The 23485-nt window shown below is 39.5% G+C and overlaps 2 protein-coding genes across 7 annotated transcripts in view; one reads left to right on the forward strand and one right to left on the reverse strand.

The window, feature by feature from the left end:
- The window catches only part of PDE4D (phosphodiesterase 4D), a 1508086-nt gene that overhangs the window by 676204 nt on the left and 808397 nt on the right, over positions 1–23485 (reverse strand). The gene's annotated exons all lie outside the window — the stretch shown is intronic.
- Positions 17178–17573, forward strand: LOC113928873 (cytochrome c oxidase subunit 6B1-like). Its single transcript, XM_027605116.2, has one exon. The coding sequence runs from the start codon at positions 17216–17218 to the stop codon at positions 17474–17476; it is 261 nt and encodes an 86-aa protein (XP_027460917.1). The 5' UTR covers positions 17178–17215; the 3' UTR covers positions 17477–17573.

A 23485-nucleotide genomic window follows, 5' to 3' on the forward strand; every position in this document is an offset into this window, starting at 1 on the left:
GCATTGATTTTTATATCCTGCCACTTTACTGAATTCCTGTATGAGTTCTAGCAGTTTTGGAGTGGAGTCTTTTGGGTTTTCCACATACAGTATCATATCATCTGCAGAGAGTGAGAGTTTGACTTCCTCTTTGCCGATTTGGATGCCTTTGATTTCTTTTTGTTGTCTGATTGCTGTGGCTAGGACTTCTAATACTATGTTGAATAGCAGTGGTGAGAGTGGACATCCCTGCCGCGTTCCTGACCTTAGGGGAAAAGCTCTCAGCTTTTCCCCATTGAGAATGATATTCGCTGTAGGTTTTTCATAGATGGCTTTTATGATATTGAGGTATGTACCCTCTATCCCTATACTCTGAAGAGTTTTGATCAAGAAAGGATGCTGTACTTTGTCAAATGCTTTTTCTGCATCTATTGAGAGGATCATATGATTCTTGTTCTTTCTTTTGTTGGTGTATTGTATCACGTTGATTGATTTGGGGATGTTGAATCAGCCTTGCAGCCCAGGGATAAATCCCACTTGGTCATGGTGAATAATCCTTTTAATGTACTGTGGGATCCTGTTGGCTAGTATTTTGGTGAGAATTTTTGCATCCATGTTCATCAAGGATATTGGTCTGTAGTTCTCCTTTTTGATGGGGTCTTTGTCTGGTTTTGGGATCAAGGTAATGGTGGCCTCATAAAACGAGTTTGGAAGTTTTCCTTCCATTTCTATTTTTTGGAACAGTTTCAGGAGAATAGGTATTAATTCTTCTTTAAATGTCTGATAGAATTCCCCTGGGAAGCCATCTGGCCCCGGGCTTTTGTTTGTTGGGAGATTTTTGATGACTGCTTCAATTTCCTTAGTGGTTATCGGTCTGTTCAGGTTTTCTATTTCTTCCTGGTTCAATTTTGGTAGTTGATACATCTCTAGGAATGCACCCATTTCTTCCCGGTTATCTAGTTTGCTGGCATAGAGTTGCTCATAATATGTTCTTATAATTGTTTGTATTTCTTTGGTGTTGGTTGTGATCTCTCCTCTTTCATTCATGATTTTGCTGATTTGGGTCATTTCTCTTTGCTTTTGGATAAGTCTGGCCAGGGGTTTATCAATCTTGTTAATTCTTTCAAAGAACCAGCTCCTAGTTTCGTTGATCTGTTCTCCTGTTCTTTTGGTTTCTATTTCATTGATTTCTGCTCTGATCTTTATGATTTCTCTTCTCCTGCTGGGCTTAGGCTTTATTTGCTGTTCTTTCTCCAGCTCCTTTAGGTGTAGGGTTAGGTTGTGTATTTGAGACCTTTCTTGTTTCTTCAGAAAGGCGTGTATTGAGAACACAATCTTGTACACGGTTTGAAATTACTCAAAAGACATGGAGCTCAGCTTGATACTGAAGCCTCAGGTAGAAATGTTCCCTGGGTCCTCATAGCGAAAACATTCTGAGACAATGAATAATAGCTTTACCATAATGTTTTGTGAATATGGTGTGACATCAAGAGTAAGAAACTTGTTTTGGATACTTATTCCAAAATAGAATAGTCATCTAAAAGCTTCTTGCTCTTGACCACAAGTGTACATGGAGACATTCCCTCCTATAAACTGCAAATGACTATTTCACATCAGATTTTACATCTCACATCGCATATCTCACTTAAGTCCAGAGACAGAACTATCAATAAAAGAACCAGGCCTTATTTAAAAAAAAAAAACAAAAAAACTTTTTATTGTTCATATCCTTGGTTATTTTCAGACAATAATTAACACATAGTATCACTTTCTATGGTGGCAGCACATTACACTTCAAATAAGCCTCACCACAAGAATGGCTGGTGGCTGGTACGTGTGAGCTTATACAGCATTACAAATTAACGATAATTCAAAGAGGCACCACTGTAGCTTCTATTTGAGAAGGAATTTTCCCTTGGCATACTGAAAGGGAATCTGGCAGTGTTTTCTTTGTTCCCAGCTGACTTCTCAATGAAATGTTACCACTTTGCACCCTTTGGGTTCAGTTGTTCAACTGGTTACAATTAGCTAGATTAGTAACTGTTTGAAGAACTGTAACCAAAGAGTACAGATTGAAGTGTTGAGGTCTACTAGAGAGAGGTTTGCTAGTGGTGATCAGCAGAGCTCTGTCTGTCCTCTTCAATGTCTGCATGAATGACTTGAAGTGAGAAACATACTTTCAGGAGAAATTCATTAAACATTGTTTTAGTATCTTGTAATTATCTGCTATAGGGACAGGGACTGAGGGTACTGAGAGAATTTCATTTATACATCCCTGATGCCAAGCTGGGGAGTGAAAGAGACAGAGATTATATTACACAACAGGAAATTGAACACTTGGCCTCTACCCAGAAAAATTTGGATGAAGAAAAATATTTCAAGAAGAAATGAAAGAGATGACCCCTCGGCAAATTACAATTTACAAATAAACATTGTCATTGTCAACACTATGGAACATATCTGAGATTTTACCTTTATTTAGTCAAACTCACACAGTATTACGTAGGTGACAAGTTAACAAGTCTTACTTAATAACACAAACAAGAAAAACAAAAGCCCTGTTCATTAAACTGAAAGCAGAGGACTCTCATCAACCCAAGGCCTAGGCTACTCCCTGGCATTAATTTGGATACTTTGCAAAACTCATTCTTCCAAGCACCAAATGTTCATTTATTATAATTAATGTGCCATATTTAATGAGATCCTGGCTGTCTGTAGTAGTTATTCCATTCCCTAATCACCTAATATTTTTGCCATGGGACAGACTTCTGCTTAAGGGCACACCTAGCTAATACTGTCATCTGAATTTTGTGGATTCTTTTTCAATTCTTCAATGTTGACTGAGAACTTCAAGAGTTCCCAGCAATGTGCATGGAGAAATCAGAGAGAGCAAAGTTAAGTTCCTATTCAGAGAATCTACTAATCCACTGCGTTGCTTCGCTACAACTCAGAAACCCAGGGTGATTAACTGTTGAGTATTTCCTGGTATTTGAAAAACTAATTTTTCCCCCACTCTAGTTATGCACCAGCAATGAACATTTACACAAAGACAGTGTGGTGCCCGTGAGCAAGGCCTTCAGTGAGATCCAACTCTGGGCTTAAATGATCTCTCTCAGGTTTTAGACTGACAAAATCCAGTTTACAGACAAGATGGAAAAAATGGAACTATGGGAGCAAGATACTTCAAAATATTTTCTGTGTTACATACATGTCTTTCCGTCAGATTCATCTTAATTTTTGAAAACTTTGTAGAACTTCATACTCCAACTACAGATATTAGTCAAAGCTGTTTAAAACCAGGCTTTCCTTATTTACAAAAGGCAGTTTTTACAAGACAACTATCAAGAATAAACACAAAAAGAAATGGAAACTTTTCCATTTCTAGCAATTTGCCAGAGTAAACTGGCTGTATATTGAACACAGCTGTTTCTGTAAGAGATTTTTGTTTGGGGAGGGGGGGCATTTAATACGGACTGTGGTCATGTGACATGAGTATAGTAAAGGAAAGATTGTTCTGAGCTTGATAAGGGGGACCAGAAATAATTGCTCCCACAGGTTTTCCCCTGCTTGAGCAGCCAGACTCTTATCCAGGGCCTCCATGTAAGGGCCCATCATTTGTCATGTTGATTACAAACAAACAAAACATTCTAGGACTTTTCTTGCCACCTTCCATAAACCAAGGAAGACCCAGACCCAGCCAGGAGAAGGTTCTGAAGATAAAGTTGAAAGTAGGAAGGCAAACAAAAAGTCTCTTTTTGTCTACACTTCTCCCTTTTCAACCACTGAAAGCTATTTTTTTTTTCTCAGTTCAAAGCTTTAAAAAGAGGAACCAAAACAGTTTTCTTAGACTACAGTACATATGTCGTCTTGCATGCTGAGTTTTTGGTTTAACAACAATACTAATAAAATTAGATACTTTTAGCACATTATTTAAATAAAATTAAGAAGACTTTTCCTTCAAATTTGCCCAAAGCCTATCTGGATTATTAATATTAACAGTTAACATTTGATCCACTGCTTAATGTTGTGCCAGAAACTGTACACAGCAGTAGACATACATTATGGCATTTATTGTTCCCAGCAATTTGATAGGCTAATGCTTGGCCCAGCAATCCAGGGATCGCTACTTATCTTTTGTGGGATCAACTCTTCAAAATGGGGAATGTAGCCCGATGTTAAAAAGTCAGTACTCGGAACGCCTGGGTGGCTCAGTCATTAAGTGTCTGCCTTCGGCTCAGGTCATGATTTCAGGGTCCTGGGATAGAGTCCCACATCGGGGGGGGGGGTTCCTGCTCAGCAGGGAGTCTGCATCTCCCTCTCCCACTCCCCCTGCCTGTGTTCCCTCTCTCACTGTCTCTCTGTCAAATAAATAAGGAAAATCTTAAAAAAAAAAAAAAAAAAAGTCAGTGCTTGGAGTTAAACGGTGTATATTTGAATCCAGGCTGCAAGAAGTTGAGCAAGTGGCAAAATGAAGATAACAGTACTGCCAACCTCCTAGTATAATTCTGGAGACTAAATCTGATACACCTTTGATTGATGCATCTCTAGACCTGTACTGGACCTCTGGGACCCTTCCAAAGGTGTGCCATGTTTATAAATCTGCAGAAATGAAATACAGACCCTGAAATCCCCAAAGATACCAGTGCCTTGAAGGCCAGCCAAGCGGGTTCTCAAGTTCTATTTACTTGGCTCTGACTAATGTTCCTCGCCCAAGCTAATCCCTTTATAAAAGTTCATTTCTGTTCTTTTTTCTGAAGCTTCTCTTGGACCTAGGGAAAGGCGTGGCCAGCGAGGATTTCATGGTTATTTGTGCTCCACTTGGTTTGAGTGCTTTAGATCAGGAAGTGACTGGGTTGGACACAGGGATCAATGACAACCTTTTCAGCCGGTAGCTTAACGCTAACTAACCTGGCACAGGCCCACCTTCTTGAGCAAAAATAGGAATTCAAACAATTAAAGGCTAGGCTATCAGAAACAATGTGATTGAACCGAAGAGCTAAAGTAATGGAATCCTGACATTCTGTGCTCAAGTTACAAGGCTATCAAGAGTGACAACTAGAAATATCTCTCTTCTAGGCTAGAATAAACACAGCTCTACCTGACTTAGATTTTTCTTTCACTGTGGCTTACAGAGGTTTCAGGGAGCTGACCAACTTATTTATGAATGGTGCTTCGTAGTTTAGGAAGAAATGAACTCTAGAATGCATCATTTGTTCAGAAGATGTAATTCACATTTATACAGATATTTTCAGTAAGGTACAGCTAGGGATGGTGCTAGGCAGAGCACAAAATTGTATTATATAGAGATACAGGTCGTTGTTCCAGCTGTTTCTCCTTAATATACACATATACTTATTTGATACATTAATGGCTCTAAATAAATATTACAGAGTGGATTTCTCAAACCTAAAGAAGACAGTAAGCATAACAGTGATTCTCAATTATTTTTGATTATGGACAACAAAAAACAAATTGGATCAATCATAATGAAAAACTTCAAATGATAACAGCAATATATACATGGTACCCAGTAAAGCTTTATAACAGAACATCAGCAAGACAGCCGAAACTAACTGCATGAAGCAGCACCTCAGCTTTGCTAGAGGACTTATTTTCTATCTCTTGATGAAACAGTTCTGTTATGATTAGTAACATATTTTTAGAGCCTGTACAACTCCTGAGCTATACATGAGGGTAAGACATAGCCAGAGACTGCAATAGAACCGTCTTCAGTTACAAACAACATAGCTCATGTTCAGGGAAAGCAAATGGTAAAACAATGGGTTGATTTTACACCTCTTCTGGGAATGAATTCTTTAATTCAAAAACCATTTGTTGAATTACTGTTCACCTGGGTACTGGGGAGAATTGGAGATGATAAGATACAGTCCCTGCCTTTAAGAAACTCCCAATTTTGGGGAAACTCATTCACAAGTTGGTCACTTCCAGATGTTGGTCTAGTTGTAGGGCTCAGCAAACTCTGGCCCTCAGGCCAAATCAAGCCTGTAGCCTGTTTCTGAAATAAGATTTTATTGAAATACAGCCACACTCATTAGTTTACATATTGCCATGGCTGCTTTCATGCTATGATGACAGATATGAGTAGTTGTGGCAGAAGCCTTATGGCCCCCAAAGCCTAAAATATTTACTAATTTGGCCCTTTACTTAAAAAAAAAAAAAGCTTGCCAACCTATGGTCTCATGAATAATAGAATTTATCAGTTTAAATTAGACCTAATATTTTCAAAAATGGAGTAATCACATGATTATGATCAATCTGTGACTCTAGTGAAGAATACACTACATTGGACATGGATTTTGTAACAAACATGGACTGTTTTGGAAATGATAAAATATAATTTATAAATTATAAAATATATTCTCACATAAATATATTGAAGAAAAGAGTTGCTTTCTATATGCTGCTATAGAAAGATATTCAGAAGAATTTGTTAAAAAACAACCTAAGATGCATACAGTAATTATTACATGTTCTTATTTATGTAAAATAAAAGGTGTTTAGCTACATGTACATGTTTTTATATTCATTGACTATTTCTTCAAGTTATGTAAAATTAGTAAAGTTTTATTTCTAAACAGAGACACCATCCTTGGTACTACTAGAAATTTTTATCATGTTGTTATATAGCCTGAAATAACATATCTAAAAGTATTTCAACACACACACACACACACACACACACACACATGTGTGTGCAATAGAGAAACACAGACAGAGATGGTTTTATTTTTCATCTTAGGGGCATTCTTGACATCTGAAAAATCTTAATGTGGTCTCCACTCCAAATATGGCTATTCCACAAAAGCATGAACTATTTGTTAATTTGAGCTACAACTAAAAGATTTGTTAATTCACATAATGGACTTTAAAAGTCATTTTCAGGGGCACCTGGGTGGCTCAGTCCCTTAGGCATCTGACTCTTGATTTCAGTTTAGATCACGATCTCAGGGTTCTGGGATTGAGCCCCATGTCGGGCTCCACACTCCGTGTGAAGTCTGTTTGGGATTCTCTCTCTCTTTCTCTCTGCCACTCCCGCTGCTCACACACTCTCTCTCTCTAAAATAAATAAATAATCTTTTTAAAAAGTCATTTTCATACTGAGTGGTGTTCAAGAAAAAATGTGCACCTTTACTGCTGATGAATAGTCAGCAGTAAAGGTACTGATGAACAGAGAAACAGGGATCTAAATGGTGTCCTAAGCCTGGGACTCTAAGTGGGTCTTGTGTCCTGTCACTTTAAGTGGAATCTGTCACCTAATTCTGACCAGAGAGGCAGGTAATCCTGCCTCAAGAACACTGTCATACCAGTCTGGCATGAACACTGCATGTAAGACACTTATCATAATGTCTAAGGGACAGAGAGCTGGGAGTATATGGAGCTTATGAAAATAGGCTGTATGACAGTTTGTACCTCCTTGATAGCAAGAGCTTGCCCATCAGTCACAATTCCATTTGAGATTTGCTTTCGGTTATTACATTATTCTTGATGACTTGGTTATGGAGAGAAGACCTATGTACATTATTCTCTTCTCATTAGTGCAGACTATGTTATTCACCAAAAAGAACCTCAGAGCTATAAAGGGTCAGACTGGCTATGTCAATCCACAATGACTAATTTAAAAATAAGTGATTAATCTTGACAAAAGAGGTATTACCTAAGCCTCAATTAATGAATGTTCCACTTGCATCTACTTAGGACATGAAAGTCATCCTGACTATAAGTCAACAGCATTGGCCCAGAAGTCTTCATTTTTCACTGGATTCTCTCTCTCTCTTTTTTTAATCAAGAATATCCCCAAATATGTATTCATCAACACTAATGCTAGGTCTTGTCTGGTATTGAAAAGCTATGAATTCAATGGTAGAATCATAGCATTTTAGTCTCCAAAGGGGCTTTATTTTCTTTTTAAAGATACTATTTATTTATTTGAGAGAGAGAGAGTGACAGAGCACGAGAGGGGGAAGGTCAGAGGGAGAAGCAGACTCCCTGCTGAGCAGGGAGCCTGATGAGGGACTCAATCCTGGGACTCCCAGATCATGACCTGAGCTGAAGGCAGTCGCTTAACCAACTGAGCCACCCAGTCGCCCTCCAAAGGTGCTTTAAAGAGCAACACTTTCATCTGCCCACTGTACTCATCATTTTTATTATTATTTATTTATTTGAGGGAGAGAATGAGAGAGAGAGAGAGAACACATGAGAGAGGGGAGGGTCAGAGGGAGAAGCAGACTCCCTGCCAAGCAGGGAACCCGATACGGGACTCGATCCCGGGACTCCAGGATCACGACCCGAGCCGAAGGCAGTCGCTTAACCAACTGAGCCACCCAGGCGCCCTGTACTCATCATTTTATATAGGAGGAAGTGGAAATCCACAGAAGAAAAGGAACTTCCCTAAAATGGCAAAGCTAGAGTCTGAACCAGGATCAGAGCCCTTAACTACTAACCTTTACCCCTGCAGACCCAGGAAGAAAAATTAATATTGAGGAAATAAGTAAATGTGTTTAATACTTCCAGCTAAGCCAAACTTCCTAGGAACTCTTCTCCATAAACAGAAAATCTGAATTCTTCCAGGGGAAAAAAAAAAAAAGGCTCCTCTTTTGCTGAAACACATGCTTTGAAGTTATTTCACTTCAGAAAGCCTAACACCGATTCCTGGGTAGTTTTATGAAAATAGAGTTTCCTGAAAAACAAACTAACATGCCAAGGAAGAATATAGAATTTGAGAGAGGAAAAGAACTATTGGTGCCAAGAGTCTTGGCAAACTCGGCTGAGAAGTTTCCAGATAGCAGGAAACACGGCAGGGAGTAGAGAAAGAAAGGGAAATCATAGATGAAGTTACTCTTCAGACACAAATTTGGTTTATGACAGCTTTTGTTGAAAACTCTGGGAGAAACTGAACAGAAGCATTAGTCCAGAAGCAGCCCCAGGACTCAAGTGCTCAAGGCTCATCCATCTCAGTGTAAATACTGCAACTTCCTCTCATCCTTCTGGGGAGAGAAGGGTGACCTAGGAGAGCAGAAGACTGAGCAGCAGCTTCTAATTGAGCGTTGCTCAGCGGAATACAGAAAATCACACAGTTAGCTTGGATCCCAACAACCATTTCTTCAAAAATAAAGGAAGTAATAACCATTAGCATAATGATAATACACATCCCAAGCTTCAATTACTTTAGCCAGAGCTCTGCTTAAGACCACCTCCGGGAATTGGGGCCGGGGGGGGAGGCTCCAGTCAACTGCAGTGGGTTTACCCAGTCCCTTCTGTGGGCACAGCATGGCACTGAGTGCTTTGTGGATTACTAGGGAAAGAGAGGATGTGCTTTGTCTCCTTGAGAGCTTCCGAATCTGGATGGGATAGGGTAAATACACGCATGCAAACACATCACAAGTATATAAACAATTACAAAATGAGCAGAGCTGTGCTGGCTCAGTACTGACAGAAACGGGAAGAATTCACGTGGGGGCCCGAGACAGGCAGAAGGCAAGAGCGATTTTGTGGAGAAGTCAGTTGAGTTTTACCACCAAGAGGGGACCTTGTCAGTTTAGCTTAAAAGTGCAGGAGGGGCTTATACCTAGCAGGAGAGGCAGGAAAGTAGGAAAACCTTCATTTAAAATATGATAGAAGAAACAACAAAGGCTTCTGAAACCGCCATTCCTAGAGAGAACTTACTCTTTATTCAAAATAAAATGTGGGGATTCTTGCAAAGGCAGAACTCTAAACTGAGCACGTAATAATTCAATGAGGATGCCTATTACACCCCAATTTCTCCAAGTCTCAGTAACACAATTCTACATTTTCTTATTTTTTAAAGATTTTATTTATTTATTCTTGAGAAGCAGAGACAGAGACAGAGAGACAGAGGCAGAGAGGGAAGCAGGGTCCCCGTGGCACAGGGGGCCTGACCTGATACTCCATCCCAGGACCCTGGGATCATGACCTCAGCCGAAGGCAGACACTCAACCGACTGAACCACCCAGGTGCCCCAATTCTGCATTTTCTTATAACGGGAGAGAAAAGGTTAATCTAAAGTAACAAAAGATAATATTTAACTTAATGTCATTCTTTAAAATGAAGTCATAAGACCCAGTCTAATGATACACTGTTATTGTAAATTCTATGAATGTCATATTTCGATTAACTTTTGTGAGGAAAATATTCCAACTGTGTAGTTCTAACACTGCTTTTGGGAGAAAGCAAAATTTCTCATCAATATTTCTATTCTGATTATTTTTATATTTTAAAGTCACAGCTCTTACTTTCAATTACCTCCTAAAGCAACGGGTTAACCAACAGCTACCCACCGTGGGTAGGTAGGGGGGCTGACAGCCCCAGGCATCAGCTAAGATTTTTACAGAATTTATAATTGACAATAATAGCCTATTAAGGTACCCTATTTTCCAGACCAGGAAACTAAGATGTAGAAAGCTGACGTAATTCGCAGTTGCTCACAGCTAATCATGGGCAGAAACGTCAAGTCAGAATCTATTAGCACTTAGATCTACTGCCTCTCAGAGGGTTCTGTAGTATGTTCTCTAGTAAGAGTTACAGATGAGAAGATACAGTAGTCCCACTCTGCTTTTCCTCTGCAGTACACGGAATGTCTCTCACGCTGACTCTTTTCTATGGGTGTCTTACCAATCTTCATATGTCTTAAGGAAATTCTTTTTATTTTTTTATGACAAGCCTTATTAACTATATTTGGAAAGTTGTCTGCATTCTGACAGATTATACTCCCAGAAAATTCTTCTTGATAAGAAATCTTTTTTTTTTTAAGATTTTATTTATTTATTTGACAGAGAGAGACATAGTGAGAGAGGGAACACAAGCAGGGGGAGTGGGAGAGGGAGAAGCAGGCTTCCCACGAAGCAGGGAGCCCGATGCGGGGCTTGATCCCAGGACCCTGGGATCACGACCCGAGCTGAAGGCAGACGCTTAACGACTGAGCCACCCAGGTGCCCCTGATAAGAAATCTTTATTTTGTCCCAGTAATTCTCATAATTGCTCTTAGTATCACCCCTTAATTCTCTTTCCCTTGAAGCGTTTATTCTCTTTTAAAAATAAAGTAACTAAATAAAAATCAAGTAAAAATAATTTAAATTTTATTTAAAAATAGAAAAATGAATATGTCCATTCATTTATTTAGCCAGGCTGTAAATACTCTTCTGTTGCATAACCTTTCAATTCTTTCATCATACTTTCTTATAATCTCTCCACTACCTTAAAATTGTCTGCATTTTTCTCCCCTACTTGGTGGAAACTGCTCTGGGTGAGGCTCTACTTAAAAGCTGGCAGGGAATCACAATCAGAATGGACTGTGAACAACTTGCTACTACCTACCCATACTTTCTAGTTTGTTTCTTAACCTAATACAAGCTCTGTTCTCATGTCTTCATCACTGTCAGTACAGAATTATTCCAGAGATTTTTAATTGATAACATATTATTCATACACTATACATCTTCCTTCTTTTGGATATTATGGATACATCACTTCTTGCAGTATCGCAACCATGGAGAATAGTTTAGAGAAATGCTTACAAAGCTGACATAATGTTGAAGTTTTATTCATTAGCAGTTCTCACGAAATTATCTTGGGTAAAGAAGAAGAAACAGAGAAGGGACGCTTACGATTGTTTGTGGAATCTGTCATGAGTGCTCATATTGGACTGCACTGTTCTTCATCAATTATATCATCAAAGTCAAGTACATTTTCATCAGGTTTTTCTGAAAGTTTTCTCCAGTGACTCTGAATTTGACTTCTGTTACCTGGACCTGCTTTAACAATAGTCAGTATAGAAATATTTTTCCTACTGCTTGTAGGGTATAAACTGTTACCAGGAGCCAAAAGTCGTAACAAACTAAGTCTTCCTGGGTAGAATATAAGTAATGAACAATAAAGTCCTCATCGTCTCCAACTCCATCTATTTCCACTATACTCATTCTCTTTCCATAGTCTCATAATCTTTTTCTGTCTTTACAGCCTCAATGATCTCATTTTGTCTGTTTTTGTCTGTCTGCCTCAACTCTTCCTCCCCTTCCCTCTCAGTGTTTACATATCAGAGAACTGCATTAATACAAATATATAAGTAACAATTAAAGTTACCTAAGTTTTTTAAAGAAAATTCGAAGTTTTTTTATGTTGCTCATTTAAAACTTACTAGTGCTGCTATGGATTATAATAGGATATTAACCTATTGAATTTATCCTGCCCAATAAGCTCTGATAAAGACTGATACACTGTCCAATGGGCTTTAACTAATTTTATTTTTTTAAAGATTTTATTTATCTATTTGAGAAAGAATGAGTGAGAGAGAGAGTACAAGTTGGGGGGAGGGGCAGAGGGAGAGGGATAAGAACACTCCCCACTGAGCAGGGAGGCTGATACAGAGCTTGATTCCAGGACACTGGGATCATGACCTGAACCAGATGCTTAACAAACTGAGCTACCCAGGCACCCCTAATTTTAAAAATATAATAGCATCAGTATGTATTTGCTCTATGGCCGTTAACAGAGTAAGTTTAACCGTCAAAGAACAGTACATAACATTTTTTAAGTTTTCATTTAAATTCTAGCTAGTTAATACATAGTGTAATATCAGTTTCAGGAGTAGAATTTAGTGATTCATCACTTACATACAACACCCAACGCTCATCAAAACAAGTGCCCTCCTTAACAACCATTATCCGTCTACTCCTTCCCCCACCTACCTCCCCTCCAGCAATCCTCAGGTTGTTCTCTATAGTTAAGAGTCTATTTTATGGTTTGCTGTGCTCACTTTTTTTTTTTTTCAGTCCCCTATGTTCATCAGCTTTGTTTCTTAAATTCCACATACGAGAGGCTCCTGGGTGGCTCAGTTGGTTAAGTGTCTGCCTTTGGCTCAGGTCATGATCCCAGGGTCCTGAGATTGAGCCCCATGTTTTGCTCCTGCTCGGTGGGAGGTCTGCTTCTCCCTCTCCCTCTGCCCCTCCCCACTCCCCAGCTTTTGCTCTCTCATTCTCTCACTCTTGCTCTTTTCAAACAAATAAATAAAATCTTTTAAAAACATTCCATACATGAGTAAAATCATATGATATTTGTCTTTCTCTGATTGGCTTATTTCCCTTGGCATAATACTCTCTTGCTCCATCCTGTCATTGCAAATGGCAAGATTTTATTCTTTTGATGTTTGAGTAATATTCCATTGCATATATATCCCACATCTTATCTATCCATTCATCAGCTGATGGACATTTGGGCTCTTACCATAATTTGGCTATTGCTGATAATGCTACCATAAACATCAAGGTGCTTGTGCCCCTTCGAATCAGTATTTTTGTATCCTTTGGATAAAGAACTGTACATAAAATTAATTTCACAATTACTGAAACTAGGAGACTGAGGTTCTGAGCAAGGGCCTAAGATTTATGCTCCGGGTATAATAAAATTAGTGGACAAGACTTTTATTTTCAGAGACATAGTATCATAATCTATATTTGAAGTTATAATTATCATAGGTAAAGAAGGATGATAATTGTTTAAAGAGTTTTTGAGTGACTAGTTCAGTATTAATATTTTACTGTACACTGTGAGATATTTAGTGATTAAAGCTGTTTATCATCTAAGAATTTAAACTGCAAATAGTTTGGCATGGATATTGTCAATCTGCATTTAGTCCTTCTGTGACATAAGAATATATTTTAAGGAGATATAACAAAGTTATAATAGTCCTGCTTAAATCAGACGCAATAGCTCACAGGACAAAAATGATTAATGAAAAGATATACCACTGTGTTTGCAAAAACGGTAAATAATTAAAATAATAAGGACAAAACTCTCATCTAACAAATGAGTATTTCAAAATATCTGATAGAATGGTACTGTGACATTGTGACAAACAGATAACCGCCACAGGCTGACTATGGTGGGGGGGGGGGTGAACGGAGATATTTCAGAGTGTAATTGAACATTATATAGTGTAATCAGTAATCCTATTGACTCTAAGACCCAGCAATTCCACTTCTGGTCAGGTCCTTCAGAGCAACTTCTCACATGTGCACAAGCAAACACTGATGATCACGGCGATAGTCATTCATTTATTCATTTCACACATATTCATTGACAGCACAGTCCTCTTTGCTTGAGATTACCTCTGAGAAAGACACAGACAATTCTCCTCACTTTCATTAGTATGTTCCAGGACACTCTTTTTGATATGAAAAAGTTTTAAATGATCTAAATAACCACCAATAAGGCACAGACAAGTAAAAGAGTGTATAGTCATGGACTGGAGAAAAAAAAAATTCTGTTGAGTGAAAGAAGCATGTTGAAGATACTTTCATGATATGTAATTTGTGTAAAATTTAAAACCATATTTAAGATACTATACAATATTGTATGTGTGTGTGTGTGTGTGTAAAAGCAACATAAAACTGAGTAGGTAGTATACATATTAATTACATGATCGCAGTTGATTGTGTAAGGGTAATTGGATCAGGATGCAGAATAAAAAGAATTTCAACATTATGTATAACTTTTAAATATAAAATAAGTATGACAAAATGCTAAAAATCTGATTTTAAATGGTCTACATGTGTGTTTATATTAATCTTTGAATTTTTGTATTTTTAATATTTTTGAAATCTACCTATTGTATCCATAAAATTATTTTTGCATAATCATCTGTAACCACAGTTTTATAAGTGTCTCTAAGAGAAACTTGTAAAAACAATGGTTCCACAAATAATCTAACCTAATTAGCTTATTACAGGGAGACTGAAAACTTACAACATAAACAGAGCATAGTGAGCCAAATAAAATGAATTTATAATAGCTAAGTAATTATTACACAATCAAATCAACCGAAAGAAATTAAAAACAGGTAGTAGTTGTTTTGTTTTTGCTTTTATTTTTGTTTTACTTTTTTTTTTTTAAGAAGCTACAGGATGAGAAAGGAGTTGTTAAAAGGGCACAGGCGGCGGGGGGGGGGGCGGAGCAAGATGGCGGAGGAGTAGGAGATCTGGATTTTGTCTGGTCTCAGGAATTCAGCTGAATAGGGATCAAACCATTCTGAACACCTATGAACTCAACAGGAGATCGAAGATAAGAAGAGTAACAACACTCTGAACAGAAAAGCGACCACTTTCTGGAAGGTAGGAGGTGCGGAGAAGTGAATCCGAGCCGATATTCGGGAGGATAGACGGTGGGGAAGGGGGCCTCCATCGGCCGCTTCTGGCAAGTGATAGAGCCACGGAGCACAAAACTGGACCTTTTAGAAGTCGGCTCCGCTGAGGGACGTCGCTGCAGTTGGCTAAGTGGGGGGTGGAACCCTCGCGGGACAGTGTGATCTCAGGACCCTCGGGGTCACAGAAAGACCGGGGGTGCCTGAGTGCGGCAGAGCTCCCAGGTATTGGAGCGGGGAAGCCGGCTGCAGAGACGGAGCCGAGGCGCGGGCTCTCAGCTTGGGGTGGCCATAAACTGTGATCCGCGGCCCAGTCGGGCCACTGCTCCTGCAGCAGGGACCCAACAAAGGCAGATCCGGGGAGACTCCCCTTCCTCCCCCGGGCGGAGCGGCGCAGAAGCGCACCGCAGGGATCTGCTTGGTTTGGAGACTCCACACCGAGTCAGGAGACAGAGATAGAAACGATCCGTCACAGGCCGGGTGAGCACGCAGTGCGGCCGGAGACCGGGGAGACGGGAGTGACTGCTTTTCTCTGGGGGCGCACTGAGGAGCGGGGCCCCGAGTTCTCAGCTCCTCTGGACGGAGATTGGGAGGCCACCATTTTCACCCTGGTCCTCCAAAGCTGTACCGAGAGCTTGCAGGGAACAAAAGCTCCTGAGAGCAAACCGGAGCAGCCTGCTTAGCCCGGACCGACAAGGGCAGGGCAATTACGCCTCCGGCAAAGACATTTGGGAACCACGGCAACAGGCCCCTCCCCCAGAAGATCAGCACGAATAGCCAGCAAGCCAAGACCAAGTTTACCGATCAAGGAGAATGGGAGAACTCCAGCGCTAGGGGAATACTGCACATAGAATTCATGGCTTTTTTACCATAATTCATTAATTTTTCAAAGTTAATTTTTTAACTGTTTTTTTTTGAATTTTTCTTTTTCCCTTTTTCAAACAACATCTTATCAATCCCTTTTTTTAAAAAAAACATTTTATTTTTCATTTTTAGAGTCATATTTTTTATCCCTTCATAGTAGTTACCCTTATTTTTGGCATATATATATAAGTTGTTCTCTCTTTAAAATTTTGAGATACAATTTCTTCTAACAGATCAAAATATACCCTAAATCACTAGTGTATGGCTTTGTTCTATTCTCCTGCCTGATCACATTCTCTCCCTTTTTTTTTCCTTTTTTTCTTTTTTCTTTTTCTTTTCAAATCTTCTTTCTTTTTAAAAACAACTTTTTTGTTGTTTTTTGTTTTTTAATTTTTTTATTGTTATGTTAATCACCATATATTACATCACTAGTTTTTGGTGCAGTGTTCCATGATTCATTGTTTGTTCATAACACCCAGTGCTCCATGCAAAACAACTTCTTACCAATTCCTTTTATAAAATCTTTTATAATTTTCATCTTTACAGTCATCTGCCATCCCTTCATTGTATCAACCCTTATTTTGTACATTATGTCTTTCTTCCTTTAAAATTTTAGCAGGCACTTTCTTCTAACACACCAAAATATGCCCAAAAGCTAGTATGTGGCACTGATCTCTGCACTAGCCTGATCATATTTGATCATATTGTTTTGTTTTCTTTTGTTCTGTTTTTGTTTGTTTTTATCTTTTTCTTTTTCCTTTTTTTTTTTTCTCTTCTTTCTTTCCCTTTCTTGTCCCCTGGTTTCAGGTCTTTTCTGATTTGTATAGAGTATATTTGCTGGAGACGTTGTTAACCTGTTAGCATTCTGTTCTCTCATTCATCTCTTCTCCTCTGGACAAAATGACAAAATGAAAAAAAATCACCTCAGCAAAAAGAACAAGAGGTAGTACCGTCTGCCAGGGACCTACTCAATATGGACATTAGTATGATGTCGGACCTAGAGTTCAGAATCATGACTTTAAAGATACTAGCTGGGCTTGAAAAAAGTGTGGAAGTTTTTAGAGAAACCCTTTCTGGAGAAATAAAAGAACTAAAATCTAACCAAGTCGAAATCAAAAAGGCTATTAATGAGGTGCAATCAAAAATGGGGGCACTGATTGAGCTGCGAGGTGCTGCTGTGGTGTGTTTAGAATCAGCACCATGGCAGAAGACATCAAGACCAAAATCAGGAACTACCAGACCGCCCCTTTTGACAGCCACTTCCCCAACCAGAACCAGACCAGGAACTGCTGGCAGAACTACCTGGACTTCCACTTCTGTGAGAAGGCAATGACTGCTAAAAGGGGTGATGTCTCCGTGTGCAAATGGTACCGTCGTGTGTACAAGTCCCTCTACCCCATATCCTGGGTATCAGCCTGGGACGACCGGCGGGCAGAAGGCACATTTCCTGGGAAGATCTGAACTGGCTTCACCCACCTCTCCTCTGTCCTCCCTCCTTCTCCCAGGGAGGTGAAGGGGGACCTGGGTGCATGGTGATCCCCACCCTGGGATTCTGAATCATGGATTAACTAATAATAAATACTTATTGGAAAAGTGTAAAAAGAAAAATTATGGGGGCACTAACTGCTAGGATAAATGAGGCAGAAGAGAGAATCAGCGATATAGAAGACCAAATGATGGAAAACAGGCTGAGAAAAAGAGAGATAAACAACTAGAGGATCACGAGGGCAGAATACGAGAGATAAGTGATACAATAAGACGAAACAACATTAGAAAAATTGGGATCCCAGAAGAAGAAGAAAGAGACAGAGGGGCAGAAGATATATTGGAGCAAATAATAGCAGAGAACTTCCCTAATGTGGGGAAGGAAACAGGCATCAAAATCCAGGAGGCACAGAGAACCCCTCTCAAAATCAATAAAAAGAGGTCAACACCCCGACATCTAATAGTAAACCTTACGAGTCTCAGCGACAAAGAGAAAATCCTGAAAGCGGCTCGGGAGAACAGATATGTAACCTACAATGGTAGAAACATTAGATTGGCAACAGACCTATCCACAGAGACCTGGCAGGCCAGAAAGGACGGGCATGATATCTTCAGAGCACTAAACGAGAAAAATATGCAGCCAAGAATACTATATCCAGCTAGGCTATCACTGAAAATTGAAGGAGAGATAAAAAGCTTCCAGGGCAAACAAAAACTAAAGGAATTTGCAAACACAAAACCAGCCCTCCAAGAAATATTGAAAGGGGTCCTCTAAGCAAAAAGAGAGCCTAAAAGCAGCATAGATCAGAAAGCAACACAGACAATATACAGTCACAGTCACCTTACAGGCAATACAATGGCACTAAATTCATACCTTTCAATAGTTACCCTGAATGTAAATGGGCTAAATGCCCCAATCAAAAGACACAGGCTATCAGATTGGATTAAAAAACAAGACCCATCAATATGCTGTCTGCAAGAGACCCATTTTAGACCCAAAGACACCCCCAGATTGAAAGTGAGGGGGTGGAAAACCATTGACCATGCTAATGGACACCAAAAGAAAGCTGGGGTGGCAATCCTTATATCAGACAAATTAGATTTTAAAACAAAGACTGTAATAAGAGATGAGGAAGGACACTATATCCCACTTAAAGGGTCTATCCAACAAGAAGATCTAACAATTGTAAATATCTATGCCCCTAACGTGGGAGCAGCCAATTATATAAGGCAATTAATAACAAAAGCAAAGAAACACATTGACAACAGTACAATAATAGTGGGGGACTTTAACACCCCCCTAACTGAAATGGACAGATCACCTAAGCAAAAGATCAACAAGGAAATAAAGACTTTAAATGAAACACTGGACCAAATGGACTTCACAGACATATTCAGAACATTCCATCCCAAAGCAACAGAATACACATTCTTCTCTAGTGCCCATGGAACATTCTCCAGAATTGATCACATCCTAGGTCACAAATCAGGTCTCAACCGGTACCAAAGATTGGGATCATTCCCTGCATATTTTCAGACCACAATGCTTTGAAACTAGAACTCAATCACAAGAGGAAAGTCAGAAAGAACTCAAATACATGGAGGCTAAAGAGCATCCTACTAAAGAATGAATGGGTAAATGAGGACATTAAAGAAGAATTAAAAAAATTCATGGAAACCAATGAAAATGAAAACACAACTGTTCAACATCTTTGGGATACAGCAAAGGCAGTCCCGAGAGGAAAGTATATAGCAGTACAAGCCTTCCTCAAGAAACAAGACAGGTCTCAAATACACAACCTAACCCTACACCTAAAGGAGCTGGAGAAAGAACAGCAAATAAAGCCTAAGCCCAGCAGGAGAAGAGAAATCATAAAGATCAGAGCAGAAATCAATGAAATAGAAACCAAAAGAACAGGAGAACAGATCAACGAAACTAGGAGCTGGTTCTTTGAAAGAATTAACAAGATTGATAAACCCCTGGCCAGACTTATCCAAAAGCAAAGAGAAATGACCCAAATCAACAAAATCATGAATGAAAGAGGAGAGATCACAACCAACACCAAAGAAATACAAACAATTATAAGAACATATTATGAGCAACTCTATGCCAGCAAACTAGATAACCGGGAAGAAATGGGTGCATTCCTAGAGATGTATCAACTACCAAAATTGAACCAGGAAGAAATAGAAAACCTGAACAGACCGATAACCACTAAGGAAATTGAAGCAGTCATCAAAAATCTCCCAACAAACAAAAGCCCGGGGCCAGATGGCTTCCCAGGGGAATTCTATCAGACATTTAAAGAAGAATTAATACCTATTCTCCTGAAACTGTTCCAAAAAATAGAAATGGAAGGAAAACTTCCAAACTCGTTTTATGAGGCCACCATTACCTTGATCCCAAAACCAGACAAAGACCCCATCAAAAAGGAGAACTACAGACCAATATCCTTGATGAACATGGATGCAAAAATTCTCACCAAAATACTAGCCAACAGGATCCCACAGTACATTAAAAGGATTATTCACCATGACCAAGTGGGATTTATCCCTGGGCTGCAAGGCTGGTTCAACATCCCCAAATCAATCAACGTGATACAATACACCAACAAAAGAAAGAACAAGAATCATATGATCCTCTCAATAGATGCAGAAAAAGCATTTGACAAAGTACAGCATCCTTTCTTGATCAAAACTCTTCAGAGTATAGGGATAGAGGGTACATACCTCAATATCATAAAAGCCATCTATGAAAAACCTACAGCGAATATCATTCTCAATGCGGAAAAGCTGAGAGCTTTTCCCCTAAGGTCAGGAACGCGGCAGGGATGTCCACTCTCACCACTGCTATTCAACATAGTATTAGAAGTCCTAGCCACAGCAATCAGACAACAAAAAGAAATCAAAGGCATCCAAATCGGCAAAGAGGAAGTCAAACTCTCACTCTTTGCAGATGATATGATACTGTATGTGGAAAACCCAAAAGACTCCACTCCAAAACTGCTAGAACTCATACAGGAATTCAGTAAAGTGGCAGGATATAAAATCAATGCACAGAAATCAGTGGCATTCCTATACACCCACAACAAGACAGAAGAGAGACAAATCAAGGAGTCGATTCCATTTACAGTTGTGCCCAAAACCATAAGATACCTAGGAATAAATTGAACCAAAGAGGCAAAGGATCTGTACTCAGAAAACTATAAAATACTCAGGAAAGAAATTGAAGAAGACACAAAGAAATGGAAAAACGTTCCATGCTCATGGATTGGAAGAACAAACACTGTGAAGATGTCAGTGCTACCTAGAGCAATCTACACATTCAATGCAATCCCCATCAAAATACCATCCACCTTTTTCAAAGAAATGGAACAAATAATCCTAAAATTTGTATGGAACCAGTAGAGACCCCGAATAGCCAGAGGAATATTGAAAAAGAAAAGCAAAGCTGGTGGCATCACAATTCCAGACTTCAAGCGCTATTACAAAACTGTAATCATCAAGACAGTATGGTACTGGCACAAAAACAGACCCATAGATGAATGGAACAGAATCGCGAGCCCAGAAATGGACCCTCAACTCTATGGTCAACTCATCTTCCACAAAGCAGGAAAGAATGTCCAACGGAAAAAAGACAGTCTTCCACAAATGGTGTTGGGAAAATTGGACAGCCACATGCAGAAGAATGAAACTGGACCGTTTCCTTACACCACACACAAAAATAGACTCCAAATGCTTGGAAGACCTAAATGTGAGACAGGAGACCACCAAAATCCTAAAGGAGAACACAGGCAGCAACCTCTTCGACCTCAGCCGCATTAAATTCTTCTAGAAACATCGCCAAAGGCACGGGAAGCCAGGGCAAAAATGAACTATTGGGATTTCATCAAGATAAAAAGCTTTTGCACAGCCAAATAAACAGTCCACAAAACCAAAAGACAACCAACAGAATGGGAGAAGATATTTGCAAATGACATATCAGATAAAGGGCTAGTATCCAAAATCTGTAAAGAACTTAGCAAACTCAACACCCAAAGAACAAATGATCCAATCAAGAAATGGGCAGAAGACATGTACAGACATTTTTCCAAAGAAGACATCCAAATGGCCAACAGACACATGAAAAAGTGCTCAACATCGCTCGGCATCAGGGAAATCCAAATCAAAACCTCAATGAGATACCACCTCACACCCGTCAGAATGGCTAAAAGTAACAAGTCAGGAAACGACAGATGTTGGCAGGGATGTGGAGAAAGGGGAACCCTCCTACACTGTTGGTGGGAATGCAAGCTGGGGCAGCCCCTCTGGAAAACAGTACGGAGGTTCCTCAAACAGTTGAAAATAGAGCTACCATATGATCCAGCAATTGCACTACTGGGTATTTACCCCAAAGATACAAATGTAGGGATCCGAAGGGGTACGTGCACCCCAATGTTTATAGCAGCAATGTCCACAATAGCCAAACCGTGGAAAGAGCCAAGATGTCCATCGACAGATGAATGGATAAAGAAGATGTGGTATATATACACAATGGAATATGATGCAGCCATAAAAAGGAATGAGATCTTGCCATTTGCAACGACATGGATGGAACTGGAGGGTGTTATGCTGAGCGAAATAAGTCAATCAGAGAAAGACATGTATCATATGACGTCGCTGATATGAGGAATTCTTAACCTCCGGAAACAAACTGAGGGTTGCTGGAGTGGTGGGGGGTGGGAGGGATGGGGTGGCTGGGTGATAGACATTGGGGAGGGTATGTGCTATGGTGAGCACTGTGAATTGTACAAGACTGATGAATCACGGATCTGTACTTCTGAAACAAATAACGCAATATATGTTAAGAAAAAAAAAAAGAAGAAGATAGCAGGAGGGGAAGAATGAAGGGGAGTAAGTCGGAGGGGGAGACGAACCATGAGAGACGATGGACTCTGAAAAACAAACTGAGGGTTCTAGAGGGGAGGGGGGGTAGGGGATGGGTTAGCTTGGTGATGGGTATTAAAGAGGGCACATTCTGCGTGGAGCACTGGGTGTTGTGCACAAACAATGAATCATGGAACACTACATCAAAAACTAATGTAATGTATGGTGATTAACATAACAATAAAAAATTATTTAAAAAAAATAAATAAAAAGGGCACAGGGAAAAAGACACTACAGTAGGTGTCTGCCAGGCATCCCTGCCTCACTTAGCCCTTCAAGCCATGAAAATAGAAGAATTTGTTTTAGTGTTCAACCTTACTCCTCCCTATAAGTTTACTGAATTAACCTAGTGGGCCACAACTAGATAATTTGTTTACCAAGTCGAAAAAGCCATTACCCCAGATTTTAACAAACTCCTCTGGAAGACCTCCATGGATCATACTTAGTAGGCTCTGTGACCTTAGGAAAGGTAATTAACCTTTCTTGCCTCAAATTCCACATCTATAAAACGTGGCTATTAATAGGAGCTATCTAAAAGGGTGACATGTTACTTGCAGTTTCAAGCATTTATACTGTATATTCTAGGAGCCATATACTGATACAGAATTAGTGCTGTTCTTTAAATAACTAAGCAAGCTGATCCAGAAACCGTTTCATGTCATTTAATTGAGGTACATTCTATTTGCCCCCATATATCTTTTTTTTTTTTTAAAGATTTTATTTATTTATTTGAGAGGGAGAGAATGAGAGACAGAGAGCACAAGAGGGAAGAGGGTCAGAGGGAGAAGCAGACTCCCTGCCAAGCAGGGAGCCCGATGCGGGACTCGATCCCGGGACTCCAGGATCATGACCTGAGCCGAAGGCAGTCGCTTAACCAACTGAGCCACCCAGGCGCCCCTGCCCCCATATATCTTTTAATAACTTCCATCTAATATGCTTTTATAAAAATCTTAAATTTCATTGCAATACATTCTGTGTCATGTGAAGCAGATCAGAATCTACTCACATCCACATTTTTATGTATCTTAGAAAATAGATCTGAGGAGGAATTATTTAAAA

This window comes from Zalophus californianus, chromosome 5 (assembly GCF_009762305.2).
Source record: "Zalophus californianus isolate mZalCal1 chromosome 5, mZalCal1.pri.v2, whole genome shotgun sequence".
Classification (NCBI taxonomy): Eukaryota; Metazoa; Chordata; class Mammalia; order Carnivora; family Otariidae; genus Zalophus; species Zalophus californianus.